Source organism: Myotis brandtii, unplaced genomic scaffold, assembly GCF_000412655.1.
Source record: "Myotis brandtii unplaced genomic scaffold, ASM41265v1 scaffold84, whole genome shotgun sequence".
Lineage (NCBI taxonomy): Eukaryota > Metazoa > Chordata > Mammalia > Chiroptera > Vespertilionidae > Myotis > Myotis brandtii.
The window spans coordinates 5,566,650-5,591,356 of record NW_005371410.1 but is presented as its reverse complement, the minus strand read 5'-3'; the positions used below and the strand labels follow the sequence as shown (position 1 = coordinate 5,591,356).

Sequence of the window (24,707 nt, the reverse complement as noted above, 5' to 3'; positions counted from 1 at the left end):
GGAGTGAGGGCGGAGGGTGGGGTGGGAACTGGGTGGAGGGGAGTTATGGTGGGAAAAAAGAGGAACTAATGTAATAATCTGAACAATAAAGATTTAATTAAAAAAAAGAAACAAAAATGATTCTGAACTATAATATATTAACAGAGATGCATTATAAATAGGGGATATATCAGCTGACTTAAAGCAATCTGTCTCTCAGGTATGCTTGGCATCTCTGACATTGCTAGGCCTACCAGTATATGGCAGCAAATTTTTCTTATCAGTAATATTTCATAACAGTACCCAAATTATCAAAGTAAACAAAGAAAACCTTTGACATGATTCCCTGCAATACCATTCAATACTAAACTTATTCCCTGCAATACCATTCAATACTAAGGATATTTTATAAACAAAATTCCTACAAATGGCACATAACTACTAATTAAAGATTTTAGTTAAATACTCCCACTTTGCCAAAGAACTAAAAGACACCTTACAACACTAAGAGATTAATGGGACAAGAAAGACATGAGAAATAATAAAACAAAACAAATATTTAAATTATAAGACAGAGACATCAATATTTATTATAGTATAGGTATCTATTTTCATAAAATATCTGTAGTAAAATATGTAAAATAAAAATGTATTCTTTTTCATTTCAAAGTATTGAAACCAGTGGTAAAAAAGCAATGTTTTCCACCCTAGCTGGTTTGGCTCAGTGGATAGAGCGTCAGCCTGTGGACTGAAGGTTCCTGGGTTCGATTCCAGTCAAGGGCACATGCCTGGGTTGCAGGCTCAATCCCCAGTAGAGGGCGTGCAGGAGGCAGCCAATCAATGATTCTCTCTCATCATTGATGTTTCTACCTCTCTTTTTCCCTTCCTCTCTGAAATCAATAAAAATATATTTTTCTAAAAAGACAGCAATGTTTTCTAAATGTACTTTCTTTCATTAATCTTTTATAGTAGCATTTGATATATAAAAAACACCTGTCTCCTAAATTCTAAAATAATTCTAAAAATCAAGTACTAAGAAATTACTTGAACGGAATGATTCATAATGCTACTCTGTTTTGTTGGAGGTCAGGAAACAGAGCATCCTTTCCATTTGGTTTAAAAACTGAAAAAGAGTCTCTTCAAAAAATTAAATACATACACCATGTTTTTTTAAAAAGCATTCAAAGTTTAACTATATAAATATCTATATAAAAGCCTAACTGGCTGAATGGCTGAACGACCGTTTGACCGGTCACTATGACATGCACTGACCACCAGAGGGAAGATGCTAAATGCAGGAGCTGCCCCCTTGTGTTCAGTGCATTCCCACAGCGGGAGCACCGGTCAAATGACTGACAGATGCCAGATGCTAGCAAGAGCAGCTGCAGCAGAGTGAACCTCTCCCACCTCCATGGCAGTGCACTACTGAGCGGTGGAGGCGGCAGGCGCAGCAGGGCCGGGATGAGCAGGAGCGGTGCCGGCCAGGGCTCCTTTCTGGCTGTCTGCTGCTTTGCGCACTACTATATCCTTCGGGGGGTGTCGGACTGCCGGCTTTGGGCCGATCCCTGCAGGCCAGGCCAAGGGACCCCAACTGCCAGAGGGACCCACTCACTCCGCAGACACCCTTCGAGCCCCAGCACTTCCCCAGGTGTGACCGGCCAGGGAGGAACTGCGGGAGGTTGGCTCCAGGGCGTGTCCGGCCTGTCTATCCCAGTCCGGCCCTGCCGGCCACCTTCTAATTAATTTCCTTTCAATGTGCACGAATCCATGCACTGGGCCTCTAGTTAATATATAATGTATAAACCTAAAGGAAAAATATTCATTAGACATAGTTCAAGAGTCATTAATTTTAACACTTAAGATTTTTTAAACGAAGTAGACATGGAAAACTCTTACTGCATAATTTCTTTATCAAACCCTATTTAAGAAACAATAATTTCTACTATACTCCATACTCTCCTGTGTGACAATTGATGTAGCTAAAGTTATACTTGCTAAAGGGAAATGGAAATGCTTAAAATGGGATAACTATTGTAACTAGCTAACAGTGAATTTTCACTTACCACAGTCCAGGATTCCTGCTCTTTAGGCTCCAGAATTCCGGAATTAAAAATTTCTAATAACTGTTGAAGCCCTCCAGCAGCAACAAACTGTAAGCAATTATGAGCATAATGGTAAGAGAAAAGCAGCTACATAATGTAATGAAGACCTGCTTTGAGGTATGTGTATATGTAAGTAAAATATTACCTTTCATTTAAGAAATTTCTCTTTGACTTAAATAATCAAAATAATTTTTACACAAGTAACATACAGCCTACTTTCAAGAATTTTTAAAAGACTCTTGCAAAAATCTACAGCATATCTTTATATTCCATTAACCACTTAATCCCAAACACTGGGATGTACTAACAGAGTATTGCAATGAAGGAAATATGTAAGTGCTATAAATAGGAGCTCCAAGATATTAATACATATTAGCTTACAGTGAATTGGAGTAATCTGTATTTTTAAACTACCCTTTATTTTAATAGTAAATTAGTTGAAAACCAATAAATAATTATGGTATCTACTTTTGGAAAATTAGAAATACATTATTTTCATCATACTGTTAAACACATGATCCAACCTTGCAACTCCATGAATTTTTACTATTTTCCACTTGATCCTCACTTGAATCATCAGAATCTGGATAAAGATCACTGTAACTTCCCTGTGGAAAAAATAAGAATGAGAGAGAATTGCAAGAGAAAAAATTATTCTGGAATTAAAAGATAACATGCTCTGGAATTTTGCTCCAGAGTGAATACAAATATGTAATGATAATAGAAATACAATTACCGTTGACTCTCTCCTTATTCTTCTATTAGGTTTTCCCAGTGCTTCAATAATTTCCAGGGCATATAATAGCTTGTGAGCACTCTTAATTTTGAGAAGTTCTTTCCAATTAAGTCCATCATTACTCTTAAATAAAAGAAAAACATAAGTTTCCCATGCCAACTTACTAAGGGAACCTCCCTAAATTAAAGAAATTGACACTATATAAAAACTCTAATATTACATATACATTGAAATACATTCAAACATGTGAAGACCAATCATATAATTGGTACTAATGTTATGCTTAAAACATCAATTACTGAGGAAGGAAGACGGTGGCATAGGTAAAAATGGTACTCACTGCTTCCCACAACCACATCAAAAATTTCAACTAAAATACAGAACCACCACCATTCAGAACCAATTGAAATCTGGCTGAACAGAAGTCCTACAAATAGGGAACTACAGAAAAGGTACATTGAGACTGGTAGGAGGGGCAGAGATGTGGAAACTGGCTGGTCCCACACCCAAGTGTGGTGGTTTAAAATCAGGAGGGATATCATGGCTGTGGACGTTTCCTTGAGGAGCAAGGAATCCCTGCCCCACACCAGGCCCCGGCCCAGGGTTCCAGTGCCAGGAAGAGAAGTCACCACAATTTTTGACTGTAAAAACCAGCAGTTCCTCTTAAAGGGCCTTGCACACAGACTTTCTGGGAATCGCTCCCTCTGAGCTCCAGCGCAGCAGTTTGAAAGGAACCTGGGACATTTGGGGAGGAACTAACTTGCCTGGAATTGAGGTAAGAGCTGGAGGGACAGCTTTCTCCCAGATAGAAGTGGTGGCAGAGGCCATTGTTCCTTTGCTGAGCCCTTCCTGCAACAGAGCTGAAAGGCTACTGCCATATCTGAATCTCCATCAAACTGGCTCACACTTTTCACCCCAACAGGTGATTCCCTGAGACCCCACCCCTCCCTCCTGGCAGACTCATCCAAGACATTTTCAGTGGCTTTTCCATACAACTGGCCTCTCTTGCCTCATGCTTTGGAATTTCCTAAAATCTCTCAAACAAGCAGCACCTGGCATCAGTGTGCCCTGTACCTCAATAAGTGGCCCCAGGCCCAGCACTAGCAGACTGCCCTGGTTCACATCTTGGCCTCTCCTGAGCACATCCAAGCTCAACACAAGTAGGAGCCATCTGCAGACTGCGTTGTAACTCAGGTTGGGTGGCCCCAGGCAGGGCACAGGCTGAGGTTGACTTTGCACCTCTCAGGAGGCCTCAGAGCCAGTGCACCGGGTGGTCAACTTCGACCACACGAGATTACAATCCTACTACCTCCACGAGTAACACACTTAAGGGATGGACTCAGTGAGCACCAAAGCCCCACTGAAACAAGTCCTGCTCCCGAACAGCAGCTCTTAAGCTGTAGTCACAGATGATACTCACAACCAGTTGGCCTGGGGGTCAATCCCTCTCATTGAGGCCAATGTAAATCAAGGCTCAACCATAATAGGACAGTGCACAGAGCTCACACAGGGATGCACCTGGAGCACCCAGATTAGGTGACTGGGAACGCTGAGTGACTGGGCCCTACAGAACACCTACTACATAAAGTGACTCTACACCAAGTCTGGGAGACATAGCAGATCTACCAAATTCAGAGAAAAAAACACAGGGAGTTGGCCAAAATTGCAGCGACAAAGAAACATGTCACAAATGAAAGAAGAGGAGAAATCTCCAGGAAAAGAATTAAATGAAATGGAAGGAAGAAAATTACCAGATACAGAGTTCAAAACAATGGTTATAAAGATGCTCAAGGAACTTAATGAAAACTTCAAGAAATTTAGTGAGAATTTCAAGGAACTTAGTGAAAACATCAACAACATAAAAAAGAACCAGTCAGAAATGAAGGATACACAAAATGAAATAAAGAATAATTTACATGGGCTCAACAGTAGAGGATACTAGAATCAAATCAAGAATTTGAAATATAAGGAAGCAAAGAATACCCAATCAGAACAGCAAAAAGAAAAAAGAATCCAAAAATGTGAAAATAGTACAAGGAGACTCTGGAACAACTTCAAACATACCAACATTCACATCATGGGGGTATCAGAAGGAGAAGAGAGGAAGCAAGAGATCAAAAACCTATTATAAAAAATAATGACAGAAAACTTCCCCTACCTGGTGAAAGAAATAGACATCCAAGTCTAGGAAACACAGAGTCCCAAACAAGAGGAAAACCAAAGAGGCCCACACCAAGACACATCATAATTAAAATGCCAAAGGTTGAAGACAAAGAGAGAATCTTAAAAGGAGCAAGAGAAAAGCAGTTAGTTACCTACAAGGGAGCGCACACATGACTGTGAGCTTATTTCTCAACAGGCCAGAAGAAAGTGTAAAGAAATATTCAAAGTGATGAAAAGCAAGGACCTACAACCAAGATTACTCTACCCAGAAAAGCTATCATTTAGAACTGAAGGTCAGATAGAGCTTCCCAGATAAGGAAAAGAGAAAAGAGTTCATCACCACCAAATCAATATTACATAAAATGTTAAAGGTTGTCTTCTTTAAGAAAAAAAAATAAAATGTCAAAAATAAGAATAAAATAGCAATAAATGCATATTTAGCAACAAATGAATCTAAAAATTAAAATAAATGAACAAGGAATCTAATGAAAAAATAAACTAATTAATAAAATAGAACCAGGGGCATAGAAACCTGGAACAGTCTGACGAATCTCAGGGAGAATGGGAGAGGGGGGCTTGAAAGAGATTAACCAGAGAATTTATATGCATATATGCATTACCTATAAATACATAGAATAGGGTAGTGAATGCAAGGAGAGAGGGGGCTGGACACCAGGGGGAGGGGGAGCAATGGTGGGAAAAAGGAAGGGTCATCTGTAATACTCTCAACAATATGGTTTAAACAAATAAAAAATAAAACATCAATTACTGATTAAATTTGTTAAAGTAAAATTAATATACATAGCAGAATAGGAAAAAATCTTGTTAACCTTCAGAACAGCTGAATCAATTTATCATTTGACTAATAAAAAACATAGCAGCCTAGTTGAATTTGTGTACTTTTAATATAGAAGTAGTAAAGTCTATGTTTAATATTTGTAAGTTACACCGACCCATTTAAAAGTCATATGCAAATACATACATTTGAAAATATTTTCTATTCTCAACTTATGAAACTGTTATTCACACTTAGTGTGCGTCTTTGACAATATTATTATTATCAGAGCTACACTGCGTTATGAACCACCATTTTCCAAGGCCATCGTCTTCATTTCTAAATCATTCCAGATGTAGGATTTTATGAAATCACATGAAAACATCACAAATCTTAGATAACAATTAGCATAACATTAGATTATTTTTTCCATTCATCCAATAGGTGTTCCATTGGTATCTCCAGAAAGTAACCCCTAAAAAATAATCTCTCATTTTAACAGGTATCTTTATAGGGAGATAGCTAATATTATATGTGAGGTCATGCTCCTATGGGAAATCAACAAACATATTATTAGATTTCTTAGCTACATTTTTTTACCTAATTCTATCAGTTCACTTGTATGAGCATCATACAAGTTGACAAGCACTGATACATGTCATTAAATCATACTGTATGTTCTCTAAACATTTTTTTTGTTGAAAACTAAGCAATATTCAGAATATTTAGTAATATAAAAAACACTAATATAAAAGCAAATCCATGTTTTCTTCTAAAAATAATTTTAGTAAACATCCTTGCCTTATATTTATCCTACCTTTTCACTAAATGTTAAAATGAACTGGCACTTTTTACTGAAGATACAGGTCAAAATGCAATCTCAAACACTGCCAGTAGGAATGTAAACTGGTATCATCCTCCAGGAGAATAAAGAGCTTCTGTAAGCCTTGGCTGGATATCTCAGTTGGTTAGACCATCATCCTGATATGCCAAGGTTGAGGGTTTAATCCACAGTCAGGGCAAACATATAAGAATCAACCAATGAATGCATAAACAAGTGGAATAACAAATGGATGCTTCTTTCTCTCTAAAAATCAATCAATAAAATAAAATAAAAGAGAGATTCTGTGGGCTTACCTGTTCATCTGAGATATTCTGGAATGCCATTAACATATTAGGACATGTAGGAAGAAGCATCAGTAGTTCCCATACACGCCTAGAGAGGTTTTCTGCATGAAGATGAAGTTCTTCACATCTTAAGCTCTACATAAATAAGAACAACTGCTTATCAAGGTGGATCAGTAAAAAAACAAAAAAAAATCCCTAAACTTAAGTTCAATTTTTTTGCATAAAATCACTAATGATCAAGTTTGATAATATTTTATAATCTTACTTTAACAGTGAGAAATAAACTATGTACATAAATACATTTATCAATAAATTATGTCAAAGTTACGGTCTTTCAACTTGTTATTGAACACTTTTCTGGGAAGAAAAGTGACCTTTAATTCTAGCCCTTTTTCTTAGGAAACTTTCCAAATCGCAGTGAAAATGTCTGTTTTATAAAGACATACAAGTAAATTTCAATAGGACTATCACCTATGTCCCCTTTGCAGGTTACTATTCTAAGTACTATGAAGACTTGGTGGATTAAGTCCTTAACCTTACATTTGGGAAAAGAGTATACCTGTTCCTCTTACTTTGCCTATTCATACCTATTTTTTATTCTCAGACAAGCAGAGATTAAGAGGAAAGGAAAAAATTTTAACAATCTACTTTTCTCCACTATCATTTGTTAAATTTGGATTCTATAAGGTGTTGAAATAATATTTAAGTATGTTTCAGGAAATATGCAAGAAATGGATGGGCAAGTTTCCTGATTTTTTCTTTTTAATTATAGTACAACCTCAAGGGTTAAATAAGCAGCAAAAGCTCATTTATAGTTTTGGGATTTTCCAAAGGTATGAATTTGTATATTATTATTCTACCACTGCTGATGTCATTCATTTTTTAAAATATAATACATAGTCGAAAACCAAGATGGCGGCATAGGTAAACACCTGAAATTGCTGCCTCGTACAACCACTTCAAAAATACAACTAAAAGACAAAACGGACATCATCCAGAACCACAGGAAGGCTGGCTGAGCGGAAATTCTACAACTAGAAGGAAAGAGAAAAGCATACTGAGACTCAGAGGAGGTGCGGAAGTGAAGTGCAGAGGTACGGAGGCGCACGTGGAAAGGGCTGGCAACTGAGGACGCAGTTGTCTTTTTCAATCGGGGAGGGAGACACAAGCTCCCGACTGCTCTGAACTCCAGTTCAGGGCAAGTCTTGGGGGACCCAGACTCATACAAGGAGAAACTGAACTGTCTGGCAGCGGGTGGAACTCGAGGGCGGCTTTCTCTCAGAGGTGCTTGCAGTGATTACTGCTGGACACTGAGACCCGGGACCTCTTAGGGCAGGGCTGAGGATCAGCCATAGCTGTTTGCTCCACCCTGTTGATTCCCTGAGACTCCGCCCCACACAAGCTGTGCACAGAGGCTTTTGCATATGAATGGCCTGGCCCTTTGCAATCTAAAATTACCTAACAAACTGCAGCTGGGTCAGAGAGACCCAGAACTTCCAAAAGAAGGCCCAAGGCCCCACAGCAGCTTGCATTGCTTCACAGCTGGGCCTCATCTGGGCACCTCCAAACCCCAAACAAAGAAGAGGAATCTGCAGATCTCTCCGTAGCTCCTGCTGGGTAGCCTCAGGCAGAGGCTAAATTAGCACCTCCTTAGAGATCCAAGAGCCAGTGTACCCAGTGGTCAGAGTGGGACCATCCAGATTACAACTCCTCAGATCCATAAGGGACACACTCAGGGGGCAGACTCAGTGAGCACCAAAGCCCCACTGAAGCAAGTCTTGCCCCAGAAGGGTGTCTCCAGCACAGAAGTTCTCCCACTGCAGACACAGCTGATTCTCACTGCCAATTGGCCTGGAGGTCAATTCCTCCCAGTGACACCTAAAACAATCAAGGCATAACTACAACAAGACTGTGCACAAAGCCCACAAAGGGGTGCACCAAGAGTGTCCACCTCAGGTAACTGGGGAGGCTGAGCCACTGGGCCCTGTAGGACACCTAGCACACAAAACCACTCTACCAACACAGGGAAGCAGACAAAATGCGAAGACAAAGAAACAGGTCACAAATGACAGAAATGGAGGACAGCAAACGACTGGATATAGAGTTCAAAACCACGGTTCTAAGATTTTTCAAGAATTTTATGGAAACCGCCGATAAATGTATTGAGATCCTTAAGAAATCTAGTGAGACCCTCGATGTTGTGATAAAGGACCAACTAGAAATTAAGCATACACGGACTGAAATAAAGAATATTATACAGACTCCCAACAGCAGACCAGAGGATCGCAAGAATCAAGTCAAAGATTTGAAATACGAAGAAGCAAAAAACACCCAACCAGAAAAGCAAAATGAAAAAAGAATCCAAAAATACGAAGATAGTGTAAGGAGCCTCTGGGACAACTTCAAGCGTACCAACATCAGAATTATAGGGGTACCAGAAGAAGAGAGAGGGCAAGATATTGAAAACCTATTTGAAGAAATAATGACAGAAAACTTCCCCTACCTGGTGAAAGAAATAGACTTCCAAGTCCAGGAAGCGCAGAGAACCCCAAACAAAAGGAATCCAAAGAGGACCACACCAAGACACATCATAATTAAAATGCCAAGAGCAAAAGACAAAGAGAGAATCTTAAAAGCAGCAAGAGAAAAAAAGTCAGTTACCTATAAGGGAGTACCCATACGACTGTCAGCTGATTTCTCAACAGAAACCATGCAGGCCAGAAGAGAGTGGCAAGAAATATTCAAAGTGATGAATAGCAAGAACCTACAACCAAGATTACTTTATCCAGCAAAGCTATCATTCAGAATTGAAGGTCAGATAAAGAGCTTCACAGATAAGAAAAAGCTAAAGGAGTTCATCACCACCAAACCAGCATTATATGAAATGCTGAAAGGTATTCTTTAAGAAGAGGAAGAAGAAAAAGGAACTCTTACCATTTGCCACACCATGGATGGAACTAGAGAGCATTATGCTAAGTGAAATAAGCCAGTCAGAGAAGGATAAATACCACATGAGAAGATGGAGGGGGGTGGGGGGGGAGACATATGTAATACTCTTTGTAATACTTTAAGCAATAAAACAAAATTTTAAGCAATAAAACAAAATAAATAATACATAGTCTAAATTGCCAAAGGAATCTTTTATACTCTGAGGCCCAGTGCACGAAATTCATCCACGGGGGGAAGGGGGTGTGCCTCAGCCCAGCCTGCACCCTCTCCAATCTGGGACCGGTGGCTCCTAACCGCTCACCTGCCTGCCTGCCTGATTGCCCCTAACTGCTCCCTTACCAGCTTGATCACCCCTAACTGCTCCCCTGCTGGCCTGATCGCCCCATACCCAGGACCCAGGATTCCCTCTTACAGCCAGTCGCAGGCACCCAGGACCTGGGCTTCCCTCCCTCTGGCCAGCCGGCCGTCTCCCCGGGGCCCAGCCACAGCCACAGGGGACCATGGACAGGCGGCTTTACCTGGGCCACAGCCACAGGCCCCTGGGACCGCGGGGCGGGCAGCTTGTCCCTCTCCCAGGCTGCAGCCCCGGACGCTGGCACCCGGGACCACGAGGCATGCGTCTTGTCCCTCTCCAGGGCCGGGCCGCAGGCACAGGCACAGCCACTGGCACCCAGGACAGCAGGGCGGGCGGTTTGTCCCTCTTCCGGGCCGCAGCCTCAGCTACTGGCGGGGGGGACCGCGGGGCAGATAGCATGTCTCTCTCCTGGGCTGCAGGCGCAGCCACTGGTGCCTGGGACCGTGGGGCAGGTGGCTTGTCCCTCTCCCAGGCTGCAACCTGGCTAGTCCCCATTCCTTTCTCATGAGCTCATTTGTGCCTGGCTGGTCCCGTTCCTCTCTCACGTCATTTGTTCCTGGCTGGTCCCCATTCCTCTCTCCCCAGTATTGAGTGTCTGAGCTGTTAGGGCGTGATGGCCATTTGCATATTAGCTCTTTATTATATAGGATAAAAAGTAATTTGGTTCTTTTTGTATAATGGTAAATAGCTAGTATATTCTGAAGACAAGGGAATGTTAGAGATGGAGTTTCAAGGTAAACTTTGCTTTTCATAATCCTAATAAAGATAGAGAAGGGCCCCGGCTGGTTTGGCTCAGTGGGTAGAGCATCAGCCTGAGGACCAAAGGGTCCTGGGGTCCATTCTGGTCAAGGGCACATGCCAGGGTTGTGGGCTCGATTCCCAGTGGGGGACTTGCAGGAGGCAGCCGATCAATGATTCTCTCTCATCATGGATGTTTCTATCTCTCCCTCTTCCTTCCTCTCTGAAATCAATAAAAATATATTTGGGGGAAAAAAGAAAGGAAAGAAGGAAGGGAGGGAGGGAAGGAACCCAACTAATAATTCTGCTTTAGTTAGGAAAATGGTAGTGAAAGTTCTTCAGTAAAAATTGAATTTATTGCCGAAACCGGTTTGGCTCAGTGGATAGAGCGTCATCCTGCGGACTGAAGGGTCCCAGGTTCGATTCCGGTCAGGGGCATGTGCCTGGGTTGCAGGCACATCCCCGGTAGGAGATGTGCAGGAGGCAGCTGATCGATGTTTCTAACTCTCTATCTCTGTCCCTTCCTCTCTGTAAAAAATCAATAAAATATATTTTTAAAAAAAATTGAATTTATTATTTTGTAAACTCCCAGTTTTTATATAAGAAAAAGATGGAATTCTGCAAAAAAACTATTTGAAGAAAAAAAAATTTTCACCCATCTTATATGACTATATTCTATGTTATGTCTCAAAGGCCCTACAATATGAGTCATACACAGTGAATGTCCTTTATTTTTATCTTTAGGCCAAATCAGTCTTCAACAAGAAACTCCACATCAACAATGATATACTTACCACAAATAAAGTTCAATAAAATACCTGCTAATGAAATAAATTCTTCCCTTTTGTTTAGGTCTCATGTGGACTATTCCAATGGCCTATTAACTGGTCCTCCACCTCTGGCCTTTGGAATGGCCTATTAATTGGTCCTCCAGCTCTGGTATTTGTTTTCTCTCAGACACCTTCCACACTAATACCTAAACTTAGTTTCTAAAAGCCCAGACCCAGAAAACGATCTCATGTTGTTGTTAAAAAACCTTCCATGATGATCGCCATCCATTTTACAGAGAATAAAAAACTCATACAATCCTTTGTGGTATTGTTTACAATCTCCTTTTCTGTCCTTATATTTGTACTAGAGGCCCGGTGCACAAATTCATACATGGGTGGGGTCCCTCAGGGTGGCCTCCAGAATGGGGCTGAAACTGGCTCTCCGACATCCCCCAAGGGGTCCCAGATTGCAAGAGGGCACAGGCCAGGCCGAGGGACCCCACCAGTGCATAATCAGGCCAGGGAGGGGCCCCAGGAGGGCTCCAGGGTGTGCCCAGCCTTGTTTCGCCTAATCCCAATCAGGGCCAGCTGGCTGGGGAGGGACACGGGAGGTTGGCCAGCCAGGGAGGGACGGAGGGAGGGTTCCAGGGCATGTCCGGCCCATCTCGCTCAGTCCCGATAGGCTGGACCCCAGCAGCAGGCTAACCTACCGGTTGGAGCGTCTGCCCCCTGGTGGTCACTGCACGTCATACCGAGCTGTTGAGCGGCCTTAGCAAATCATTAGCATATTACGCTTAGATTGGTTGAACAGTCGACTGGTCATTGGACGACCGGACACTTAGCATATTAGGTTTTATTATACAGGATTACACTATACTCACAGTCCCAAGCTTTTCAAACATGCCATTTACTTTTCTGTAAATCTGTAACGTTTCTCTTTACTTTTATCAGCAGCTGGATCCAATATTAAAGACTCTCCTTTTGCAAAATCCTCTCCCCAATTTTTTCCTCTCCCTTCTGTTCCCATAACATTCTACAGAGAAGAGTAGCACCCTTCTGGAACACTGGAGAATTCTTGTAATTATCTTTCTCTCTTTTAAACTGCCAATATAGTGCTCAAAAGAAGTAAAAAGTCATTAAGCCCTGTCCAAGTAGTAGCTCAGTTTGGTTGGAGTGTCATCCCATACACCAAAAGGTTGTGTGGTTCAATCCCTGATCAGGATGTGTTCGGGAGGCAACCAGGCGATGTTTCTCTCTCTAAAAATAAATAAAAACAATATCCTCGGGTGACGATTTAAAAAGAAAAAAGCTCATTAAGTATTTATGGCATAAAATTTAAAAGGTGAGGAAATGGGAGTTCATGGGCATCTATTATTAGTTACTCTGCTTGAACAAAAGGGAGATTTCTTAGGAATTAAGAATGTACCCACTCATGGTGGACTCCCAGCTGCCTGTAGTGAACTTTGGCTCCCTGCAACCAGTGCTGCCTCCTGCCCCCACTTCTCTGTTACCTGTGGGCCCTGCTCTACAGCCCCCACCCCCCTTTTGTCTGTGCGGCCCCCACCTGCTCCTTGGATGCTGCCTTCAACTGCCAGGCCCTTAACCCTAGCTGGGGCAAGCAGAGCTTCACCCAGTAGAATTAAAGCTATGCCAGGATTATCGAAAACTGAGCAGCAACCTTGGGGGACCCAGGTCATCATGTTCTCCCCCAACTGCAAAGTCTTTCTCTGGTCTCAGTTCCCATCTCAAAGCCCCACCCTTCACCTACAACGGTATCTTCCGCACCCAGCACATTGACCTTCAACAGCAGGCCTCCCACCTGATGCCCTACACTGGATGCTGAAGCCCTAGCAACGGACAGAGCCATCTTCCTGAGAAGGGTCTTCCCCACGGGCAGAAGAGCTTGGGCCCCCCAGGGACAAGGAGCCTAGATTGCCTCCACCCTGAGAGAGTTCCCCTTGCCCCTAGCCCCCCAGGCCTTTTATACAGACTATAAATATATAAGGGGAAAAGGGGCGGCTGAGAGGGGTTATGGAGCTGGGGCCCCGCTTCCTCTCCTCCCCGCTCCCCTGGTCCCCTATCCCTGGGGCCATTTGTTAAAAAAAATAAAAATAAAAATAAAAATAATAATAATAATAATAATAATAATAAAAAGAACGTACCACCACAAAAGAAACCAAACTATCAGGAAGAGAGGACTCAGTGGCTACCACTATATCCATGATCACATACATTTTAGAAACATAGAAAGAAGTCACTTAACATTCTTGAGAAAGAAAGAACAGTAGCCATTAAAGGCAAACCACTATTAATTGCCACTCTACCTCAAAATAATGATTCTCTGGATGAGAAAATCAATGAACCCCTTAGGATAAATCCATTTAAAGGTATTAAAAAAGTCAATGGACTGAAAGGATTCCTTTAGGTGATCTTATAAACACTATTGACTTTAAATACCATCTTATTAGTGGTAACCCACAAACTTACTTCTCTAGATCAAACCTTTTCTCTGAGCTCCAAATTCATATATCCAAATGCTTACTTAACATCTACACTTCATATCCCACAGGCATCCATTCTTAATTTCAAATGGAATCTACCTAGTTTCTCAAGCCAGAAACCTGTTTTCCTTCTTCCTAAACCCAAGTCTATCCCTACTCTTAAGCCAATCCACCACCAACCTTGTTGTTTTGACCTACTATCTACTTAGTTAATGTCCACTGCCACCATTCTATTTCAGAGTACCAACAATGCTCCCTTGGACTAGTGCATTGGGTTCTTTACACCTTTCTCTATCCTTGCCAAGGAAACCTATTACTTTTAAAACAGAAATCAGAACATGTGTGTTCTGCTTAAGATATTTTAATGCTCTCCACTTTACTTTGAGTAAAATGGAAATAGCTTGCAATGGCTAGTCTGGCTCTACTTACCTTTCCAATCTCATTCCTCTCATCACCCTTCACATTCTACTCACTAACTCTCTAACAATTCCTAGAGCTGTTTAACTACTTATCATATCAAATTACTCTATCCCAGTGGTCGGCAAACTGCGGCTCTCGAGCCACATGCGGCTCTTTGGCCCCTTGAGTGTGGCCACGAAGTTTCAATCGCACTGTACGTGCGTGCCCGCACATGGTATTTTGTGGAAGAGCCACACTCAAGGGGCCGCAGTTTGCTGACCACTGCTCTATCCAAATCATTTCTCATTCTCTTCATTTAGCTGGCTCTTTACCCATCATCCCCAGATTACATATAGTCTACCTCAGAGAAACCTTCCCTGACCAAATAATATATAAATGAATCTCTATCACCACGTCCTAATAATTCACGTCTCAGTCTTAGTACCTATCTCTATCTATGATTTACCTGTTAGTTGATCTGAAACTATTTATCTGTTCGGCATTATCAATGATCTGTCTTCCCCACTGGATTCAATAAAAACCGAAACTATGCTTAGTTTGATCCCTGCAAAACAATACTTTAAACAGTATGCCTAGGTCATATCAGACACTTAAATAGCTAATGAATAAATAATTGGTTTCCTAAGTTTTACTGCTCTTAAGAGATTAATGAGAAAATTATTTTCCACTCCACAGAAACACACAAAAAAACTTTGTGGAAATGAAATGATGAAGTCACCTCACGATCTTCTACTGCCACTTTTCCTGAAGGTGGTTTAAATGATGCAAGCATCTCTAATAAATCAAAAAGAGTAGTTAAATGCGGTTCTTGTAAAAGCAAAAGCATCGGAATGTTGTCCTTCTGAGGGGGTGGTAGGCAAGATGCTGGCAGCTGAACACCTTCCCCTTTCCGTTCTCTCCTCGGTGCACCCAAAGATACGAAAACCATCTGTTAAAATAGAAGCAATAGGGGAGAAAAACAAATAAAAAGTGTGAGAGTGTGTGTGTGTGTGTGTATATCAAGTTTTTGGTTTAATAAAGTTCTTAAGTATAAAATAACTTCATTATGATTTTAATATAACAAAAGCAGTAAGAACTGTTTTTAAACTATACCTTCAAATATTCCACTACTGACTATAACAGGAAATAGATTAAAACTCAATTCACATTTATATGTACCTGCATATCTTTAAAACCAAGCTCATGAAGTGCTTTTTCATCATAATCTGTTGTTAACTCATGTCCAGATGAAATCATCCTGACGGGTCCCATAAGGCCTCCTTAAAAACAGGAGAAAACTTAAGTGAACACTTTTATAAGAGTTAACTTATTTGGTGACATGAAAATATGGTGATAAGAATTAATCTCACTGTACATTAAGCTTACTATAATTATTGAGTAAAGTGGAGACAGTATTAAGTATCCTGCATTATTTTCTGTTGTACAAGTTAACCTTACGCAGTGAAAAATTAAAATGAAATTATCAGTTAGCATCAATTTAATGAGATTAATTCCTGTCTGCTTAACACCTTGCTGACCAGTCATGAGATAATTCATGTCTGCACTTACTTTAAGTAATTTTAAAACTCTAGATTACTTTCACACCTTACCGGTCAGCAATGTTTGGACATGGAAACATGAGTTATCTGGTGACCAGTCAGCAAGGTGTTAACAATGTGAAAAATTTTACAAGTAAAAAACACTATGGAGCTTTATGGGAACCTAAGCATTTGCCCTAGCAACACATGAAGATGAATCAGATTCAGTAATGCATTAATTACACAAGTAACCTGCCAGTACTGTTTTAAATATATTTTTATTGATTTCAGAGAGGAAGTGAGAGAGATAGAAACATCAAGGATGAGAGAGGATCATTGATCACCTGCCTCCTGCATGCCCCACACTGGGGATGGAGCCTGCAACCTGAGCATGTGCCCTGACCTCCTGGGCCCAGCAAGTGTTTTTAATGATCGAGTTTTCTCTTCCCTGTTCTTGCACACCAAAGCAAAGTAAAATAAACTATAATGCAGGAAAAAAATTAAAAAGCAAAGCTCTGACATGAAAAAATATGTATGTTACAACATCCCAGATTATGGTAAATTCAAGAAACTCAATAGATTGAGTCGTTTTATTTCCAGAAAGCATAAAGTCCTTTTTGCTGCCCACACCTTCAATTCATTTCCCACCATCATCCCTACCTAAATATGCTTTAGCCAATTAGCCTCCTTACTCTTTCTTGAAAATACCAAAAATGTTCCCATCTCAAGACCTACGATGTTCCTCCACAGAAATTCAATAGCTCATTCCCTCACTTGCTTCACGTATCTAGCAAATGTAAGGCCTTTCGCCTACCCACTCTATCCACTATTTTATTTTTTTGAAAAGCAAGCAAAAATTAACTGACCACAGCAAAAATATACTTAGGACAACAAAACAAGGAAGGGCACACAAGAGAGCCTATGCTGGGCTGCTCTGGCTCACTGGGAAGTCAAAGAAAAGGAGGCCTTGGAGACATGTTCAGGGGGTTAGCCTGGGACTAGGTGCCTCTGCCCATTGCTCCCCTGATTGCAAGTCTCATAGGATCCCTTAGAAGTTAGGGGATACGTGCCTTGTGGGGGAAGAAGAGGGAAAGGGAATGGTACGGGCATGATCCCTAGAGGGAGAGGGCCTCAATTCACTATTAATCCCTTATTCTGCTTTTTCTTTCTTTAAAGCACTTAATAGCATCTGACATTATATATTTATGTTTCTCCTCCATAAAAAAAAATTCCAATTTCACAAAGGCAGAGATTTTATTATGTTTACAGCTGTAACCCCCAGTACAAGAACATAGCAGGCATTCAAATTAAATATTGTTTAATCCATACATTTCTTTTTTAAAAAGGATATGCTTGACAGAGTAAGAAAATTAAGGGGTTCCAGTTAAGATGGCAGCGTAGGTAAATGCAGTACTCGAATTCTCTCACAACCACATCAAATTTACAAATAAACTATAGAACAACCATCATTCACAACAGCCTAAAATCTAGCTGAACATAAGTCCTACAACTAAGTATATAAAAAAGCCACATCAAAACTGGTAGGGGAGGCGGAGACACTGAACAGGCTGGTCCCACACCCATGTGCTTTGGATAAAAATTGTGAGGGATATCGCAGCTGCAGAGGTAACCCCCTGAGGAGCAAAGGTCCCAGCCCCACATTAGAAACACCCCCCCACACACACAGCTTAGGGTTCCAGTGCCAGAAAAAAAAGGCCCCATAACTTCTGGCTATAAAAACCAGAGGGGATTATGGCAGAGTATGACAGAGAACTGCTGGAGTCTCAGGCATTCCTCTTAAAGGATCAGCGCACAAACTTACTCAAACTCCCTCTGAGCTCCAATACTGGGGAAGCAGCTGGAAAGGCACCAGGGACATATGGGAGGAACTGAATTGTCTGGTATCAGGACAAGAGCTGGAGGGGCAGTTTTCTCCCAAACAGAAGTCTTAGCAGAGGTCATTCATTTTTCCTTTAGTGAGCCCTCCCCTCAAAGAGCTGGCAAACAGGAGCCATATCTGAGTCTCCCTCAACCTGGCTAACACAGTTCACTCTGCCCTGCTGATTCCCTGAGACCACACCCCAACCAACTTTTGGTCCCATTCAAGCCACTCCCAGTGGCTTTTACATACAAACGGCCCTATTTTTTTATTTTATTTTTTTCGGAGAGAAAGAGAGAGAGAGAGAGAGAGAGAAAAGAGAAACATCAATGATGAAAGAGAATCATTGATTGGTTTTCCCCTGCATGCCCTCAACTGGAGATCAAGCCTGCAACCCGGGCATGTGCCAGACTGAGAATTGAACTGTGATTTCCTGGTTCATAGGTCGACATTCAATCACTGAGCCACGCTAGTTGGGCCAAAGGGCCCCTCTTGATTAATGATTCAAACGTTCCTAAAATCTCTCAAACAAGCAGCATCTAGCTAGGCATACAGTGTACCTCTCATTAAGTGGCCTCAAGCCCGGCACTAGTAACGTGGCCTCTCCTGAGCACCTCCACGCCCAGCACAAGTAGCAACTATCGGCAGATTGCTTACTATCTCATTCCATGGTGATCGCAGTTAGTCCTATGTCCAAATCATATGATCCAGGAGGCTTTGCCACTGGACCCTATAGGGCACCTACTACATAAGACCATTAATAAGCCCAGGAAGCATAGCAGCTCTACCTAATAACACAGAAACAAACACAGGGAGGCAGACAAAATGAACAAAGAAATGTGTCCTAAATGAAAGAACAGGAAAAAACTCCAGAAAAAGAACTAAATAAATAGAATTAAATAGATACAAGCAATCTACTAGATACAGAGTTCAAAACGCTGGTTGTAAGAATGAACAAAGGGGAAGAGTAGATGAACTTAGTGAGAACATCAACAAAGTAATAGGAAACATAAAAATGGAGATAAAACAGACCCAAACAGAAATAAAGAATTCATTAACTGAAATGTAGAATACATTATAGGGAATCAACAGTGGAGAAGATTAAGCAGAGGATCAAATCAGAAATTTGAAAGATAAGAAAGCAGAACACAATCAGAACAGAAAAAAAATGACAATATTTATTTAAGTTTCAATGAACTAAGTAAAATATCTTATTTTACTTAACTTTTCTATTCATTTTTTTATTAAAAATTTTTTTATTAACTTAGTGTAGATAAACTCCACAGGCTGGGCACTAAACAGCTATTTTCAGAATGAGTGAAACAGGACTACTGCTTTGTGTATTGACACATAAGAGACCTGGAGAACATTATGCTAAGTGAAATAAGCCAGTCAGAGAAAGACAAGCAAAACAGAGACAGTGTGGTGATTGCAGGGGTGGAGGTGGTAGAGGGCATAGAGGGGATAAAGGTGATAGAAAAATAAAATTAAATTAAAAATAAAATGTGAATGAATGAGGTAACTTTCTATATGCACTAATATGGAATGTTCTCTAAGAATGTTAAGTACTATAAGGAAAGGACAGAGAGTATAAATAGAATGCTACATTTGTATTTTAAGAGTGTGTGTGTGTGTGTGTGTGTGTGTATCTACCTATATCTATATGAATATGCTTACATTATATCTTGGTATCTTCTGAAGGAAGTGTAGGAAACTAATAACATCTACCTTAGCAGGAGAGAAAAATCGGTGCTTTAAAGATCAGGGTAAAAGGGAGACTTTTCAACACCTACTGTGCCAAGAATATTTATTCATTATTCAAGAAAAAATTTAAGATCTGCTACTTCAGAAGATACACATGGTTTCATCTTAATTAAGCACACTGTAATAAAATGGTTGGCTCTTTACTAAAAGATGTCAAAGAATTATCATCCTGCACATAGTCATGTTAAAAATCCTAAAAACAAGCTTTAAAACTGTAAGATTTTTCCCCCTAAATATGTATTTAGCCTGTTATAATTTCAGACCCTTAAATTTTAAGAAAAATTAACAGCTTTTATCATCAATACTCTGATTAGCTCAGATTTTATATGTTATAGAAAGACACTAGAAATCACTAGTCCTCGCCCACCCTGCGTGGCTTAGTTGTTGAGCCTTGGTCCATGAACCAAGAGGTCATGGTTCAATTCCCAGTCAGGGTACATGCCCAGGTTTCGGGCTCGATCCACACTAGGGAACATGCAGGTGGCAACCAATCGATGTTTCTCTCTCATCAATGTTTCTAAGTTGCTATCCCTCCCTCTTCCTCTCTCTAAAAACCAGTAAAATATATGTTTTAAAATGCACTAGTTGTAACAGTAATGTAGAAATCAAATATACTTTTCAGGCCCACATGAAAAATTTCTTAATATGATACTTTTTTGGAGGGAAGGGGAGAGATGCACAGGTGGAATTGAAGGGTGCATTATTTTCATATGCTATGAAGAACAACAAAAACAAAATATATCTAAATGGTAAAACAAATTATTGATTACCAAGTAGTACATGGAAACAAATTATTATTTCCCACAGTGCTCATCAAATAACCTCCAAAAGTAGATATTTTTTAAAAAGGGAGAGAACATGTTTACAAGTAACATCTGAAGTAACTCTTAACTCCTGCTTAAGAATGAATGGCATACCACGAGTAGGGGAAGGTGAGTGGGAGCCACAGACATGGTTGGTAGTCTTCAAAGAAGTAAAGCTTCAAAGTTGTTATTATAATGCTACCTAAGAAATATGAAAATTGGAACTATTGGACTTACCAGGAAACTCTCCCTTTCGGCTGCTTTGACCAAACTCCTGAAGCTGAGCTTGTTGATTTATTTGTTCTTTCTGTAAATTTTCATACCAATGAGTTACTTCAGCCCTAAGATCTGCTACCTGGTCACTAGGATACATTTCAATAGTCATCTGAAATATGAGATGCAACCAATTTAAAAATACAAAAAGAACAGATATTTGAACTGGGAAATGTTATCAATTTGTAAACTAAAATTATGCAACTACCTTATCAGGAAGTCCAGCTGGCTGACATACAACTCTTAGCGGCAGGGATTGTTTGTCACTCAATGCTTTCAAATGACTACTAATTCCAGTGCCTTCAATTTGCCACTGTCTGAGATGATATGCAAACCTAAAACACACAAAAACCACACATAGGAAGAATATTTTAAAACATTTTAATATTACTGAAGTTTTTATTATTTCACAAAATGAAAAAGCCCACAAAAGGTTCTAGTATATTCCAATTTAGTCTATCAATAGCATTAAGTTTAATTTTTTTCCCAAAATAAAAGCACTAAGTTTAGGTTCATCATACTGAATTAAACTTAAATAGCAAGTTGTAATTCCTACATTCAGAAGAGGGGGGAAAAGAAGGGGTACTAGAAATATTTTTTTTCAGAGACATAAGTTTTTCTAATAAATATATGTTAATCAGCCTAACAGAATTTTGTGGGCTTATTCCATGACTGCTAAAACTGAATTACGAAGACTAATATTTCAAAGGACACAGGCATCCAACATGACACTCTAAATATCTGTCAATTTTCCAAGTGATTTTTAGTAGTTGAAGACAGGATCCAGGGTACCTAAATTCAGATAAGAAAAAAATTATCAATATCTTACCTAATCATCAATTCTGGAACAGAAAGAGGGTAAGTAAGAGAATAAAATGGACTTTATTTCCTAGAAGCGGGCCAATGTCCGGCTTCTATTACTAAGCAAAAAATTAACCTTAGACAACATTTCTGGGCCCAATAATTCTTCGTTATGGGAGGAGGGGAGCTGTCTAGTGCACTGTATGCACTGTAGGATGTTTACTAGCACCCATGGTTTCTACCTGCTTACTACATGCCAATAGTAGCCCCTTCTCCCTTGAGCTATGATAATCAAAAATGTTTCCAGAAGTTACTTAATGTCTTCCAGGAAACATAATTGCTTCTGGTTGAGAACCACTGTTTTATTATAACCTTATCTTTTAAAAAAAGGGGGGGGGAAAGAGGAAAAAAACCTTTAAAAGAGACACTTTTATTTACTCTCTTAATATAAGGAATACATAAACACAATAATTACTTTATATTTTCATTCTATAAATGTTAGCAATTTTAAATAGTAGCACTGACCACATTAAGCACTTGAAACTGTACAATGATAACGCACAAAGATTCGCATGAAAATACCTAGATAAATCATTAAACTACCTCTTAGTTTTTTAAATATTCAATTGTTTCCAAGTTTCTCTACTAGCCACGCATAAAATTAAATAACCTTAGTTTATTTTTAAATAAGTTATTTATCTTACAACACTGTTAACATCATATAAGGATTAAGGGTTTGAACCAACAGGCTCTTTTTATTTTGTTGTTTGTAGACACTGCAGCACAGAGAAAATTTTGGAATATATGTACAGGGGTAGGCAAAACTAGGTTTACATTTTTAGTACATAAAGCACAGCTCCTTTTATTATTTATTAATTATTTCATTATTTCCCATACAAACTGTAAACCTAGTTTTGTCCACCCTGTATATATTTATATCATTAACAGTAACTATCTGATACTATTTTCTATAGTATTATCTTGTGTAACATATAAATTTTATGAGTATTTATTAATTTGAATACATCACATTTGCTTATTCTTATTTATTTTTAAAAGTGGTACAAGTTACCTGGCAGTGTTTAGTTTCTGTGCAAAAATCTTGAGTTCACTATACATTCTTTAAAAACACAAAGAATTATTTAAAAAGAATTTCCACAAATTTCAACCATAATCAAAGTAAAAAATTTTGAAGTACCCAAATGTTTTAATCATAGAGTCATGTTATGTATAAGGAATGCCTAGAGGACCTTCATTGTTCATTATTTCCTGATATTTTAAATAAAAATGTCAATAAACGTCAATTGTATGGCATTTTCATTATCAAATTAAGCTCTGAAGTTGAAAGAAATGATTAACTTTAACAATTTTTTTCATCATATTTTTGTTGTTATTTTTCACCCAAGGATATTTTTTCCATTGATTGTTAAAGAGTGGAAGGGATGGAGGGAGGGGAAGAAAGAGAGAAAGATGGGGAAAGAAACATTGATATGAGAGAGATGTCAACTGGTTGCCTCCCCAACACACCCCCACCACAGGGGCTGGGACTGAACTTGCAACCCAGGTACATGCCCTTGACTGGGAATCGAACTGGAGATCCTTTAGTGCATTGGCCGACACTCTAACCAGTAAGAAACACCGGCCAAGGCACAAAACAGTTCTTTATACTTTTACATTTACTCATGATTTCTACTACACAGAATTTCTTAATTAAAACTATCTACTCACCTTTCACTTCAGTCGATACATTCATAAGTGTTAATTTGCTTTATTTCTGTATTACACAGGGTATGTCTAAATTAATTATACAGATATTCATTAACAGAATTTTTTATCATGTTTCCATGGTAAATGGAAATTCAAAATTAAAATACTTTCTCCTAGTCCAGGAAGAAAAAAAAACAAAAAACAGCGAATGAAACAACCTCAACTTGGTTCAACTATGAGAGATTATTTGATCTCTTGGCAAGGGTTTTAGTGAAACCGTTTTTGGTAGTGTTTTGCTTTTTCAATCTTAGTAATACTTTGTTAGTGATGGAATTCTGACTAGAAATTCTTATTCATGCATACCTTCTCACAACCTAATGATTTTAAAGCTCTTCAATATTTACCAGGAATCTATATTGCCTATTGTACCACTATATGTTACATATTATGAACAAAAATTGCTTCTAATACTAGCACTTCGTTTTTGGTAAGTTATGCTTTCTACCTGCCTCCCAAAAAAACCCTCTTTTAAGAATACTTTTGGACATGTCAGCAATAAAAAAGTCTGAAATTCATTTTAATGTGGTATAAAAAAAATTACCTTCTCCTAAATGCTTCCAGATGTGTCTTCAGCATAAGAAGTCCTCTTTCTATAACAGTGAGACTTGAGTGTGATTCTTGTTCAAGACTGCTAGAAGCTATCATAAGACTCTCCATACACTTACTAATAAATTCTTGTTCCTTCTCCAAACCAGTTTTACCTGAAAATCAGATGTTCAGACATGTGAATCAATCTTATATTCTTGTTTTGCTATATAAAGAAAATTAACTGTAGCTAAACTAAAAATCTTCACATAAAAAACTATCTATTAGAGAATATTTCAAATAACTCACCATTAATATAATAGGAGTTAATATACTGGATAGCTGCTCGACTGACATCACCAGATTGTGCTCTTAAAGCAATGCCCCAAAATTGGTCCATACCACAAAGCTAAAAAAGAAAAATGTGACAACATCTATTTTGAAGTAACTAATTTAAGAGTCATACAACATCAAAAAGTTTTAATATCCTATAACAGTGGTCGGCAAACTGTGGCTCGCGAGCCACATGCGGCTCTTTGACCCCTTGAGTGTGGCTCTTCCACAAAATATTGGCTCTTCCACAAAACACTGAGTTCTGCACATGGGCCACAAAGTTTCAATCGCGCCCGCACGTGGTATTTTGTGGAAGAGCCATACTCAAGGGGCCAAAGAGCCGCATGTGGCTCGCAAGCACGGTTTGCCAACCACGGTCCTATAAAATATTTAAAAGGTAATTCCTATTACTTAGTTATTAAATAACTA

At 39.5% G+C, this 24,707-nt stretch overlaps 1 protein-coding gene across 5 annotated transcripts in view; it reads right to left on the bottom strand.

Annotated features, from left to right (window-relative positions):
• USP34 (ubiquitin specific peptidase 34) overlaps positions 1 to 24,707 on the bottom strand; it is a 203,004-nt gene that overhangs the window by 104,044 nt on the left and 74,253 nt on the right. For 4 of the 5 annotated variants that reach the window (XM_005884578.2, XM_014532014.1, XM_014532017.1 and 1 more), the window contains 10 exons: positions 24,255 to 24,354; positions 23,962 to 24,121; positions 21,061 to 21,187; positions 20,817 to 20,964; positions 15,775 to 15,875; positions 15,335 to 15,544; positions 6,893 to 7,018; positions 2,818 to 2,940; positions 2,606 to 2,689; positions 2,043 to 2,129 (listed from right to left, as the gene is read on the bottom strand). In XM_005884578.2, the coding sequence (XP_005884640.2) occupies positions 2,043 to 2,129; positions 2,606 to 2,689; positions 2,818 to 2,940; positions 6,893 to 7,018; positions 15,335 to 15,544; positions 15,775 to 15,875; positions 20,817 to 20,964; positions 21,061 to 21,187; positions 23,962 to 24,121; positions 24,255 to 24,354 (1,266 nt within the window). The remainder of the gene's footprint in view (positions 1 to 2,042; positions 2,130 to 2,605; positions 2,690 to 2,817; positions 2,941 to 6,892; positions 7,019 to 15,334; positions 15,545 to 15,774; positions 15,876 to 20,816; positions 20,965 to 21,060; positions 21,188 to 23,961; positions 24,122 to 24,254; positions 24,355 to 24,707) is intronic. The other variant, XM_014532016.1, reaches the window with a different exon arrangement.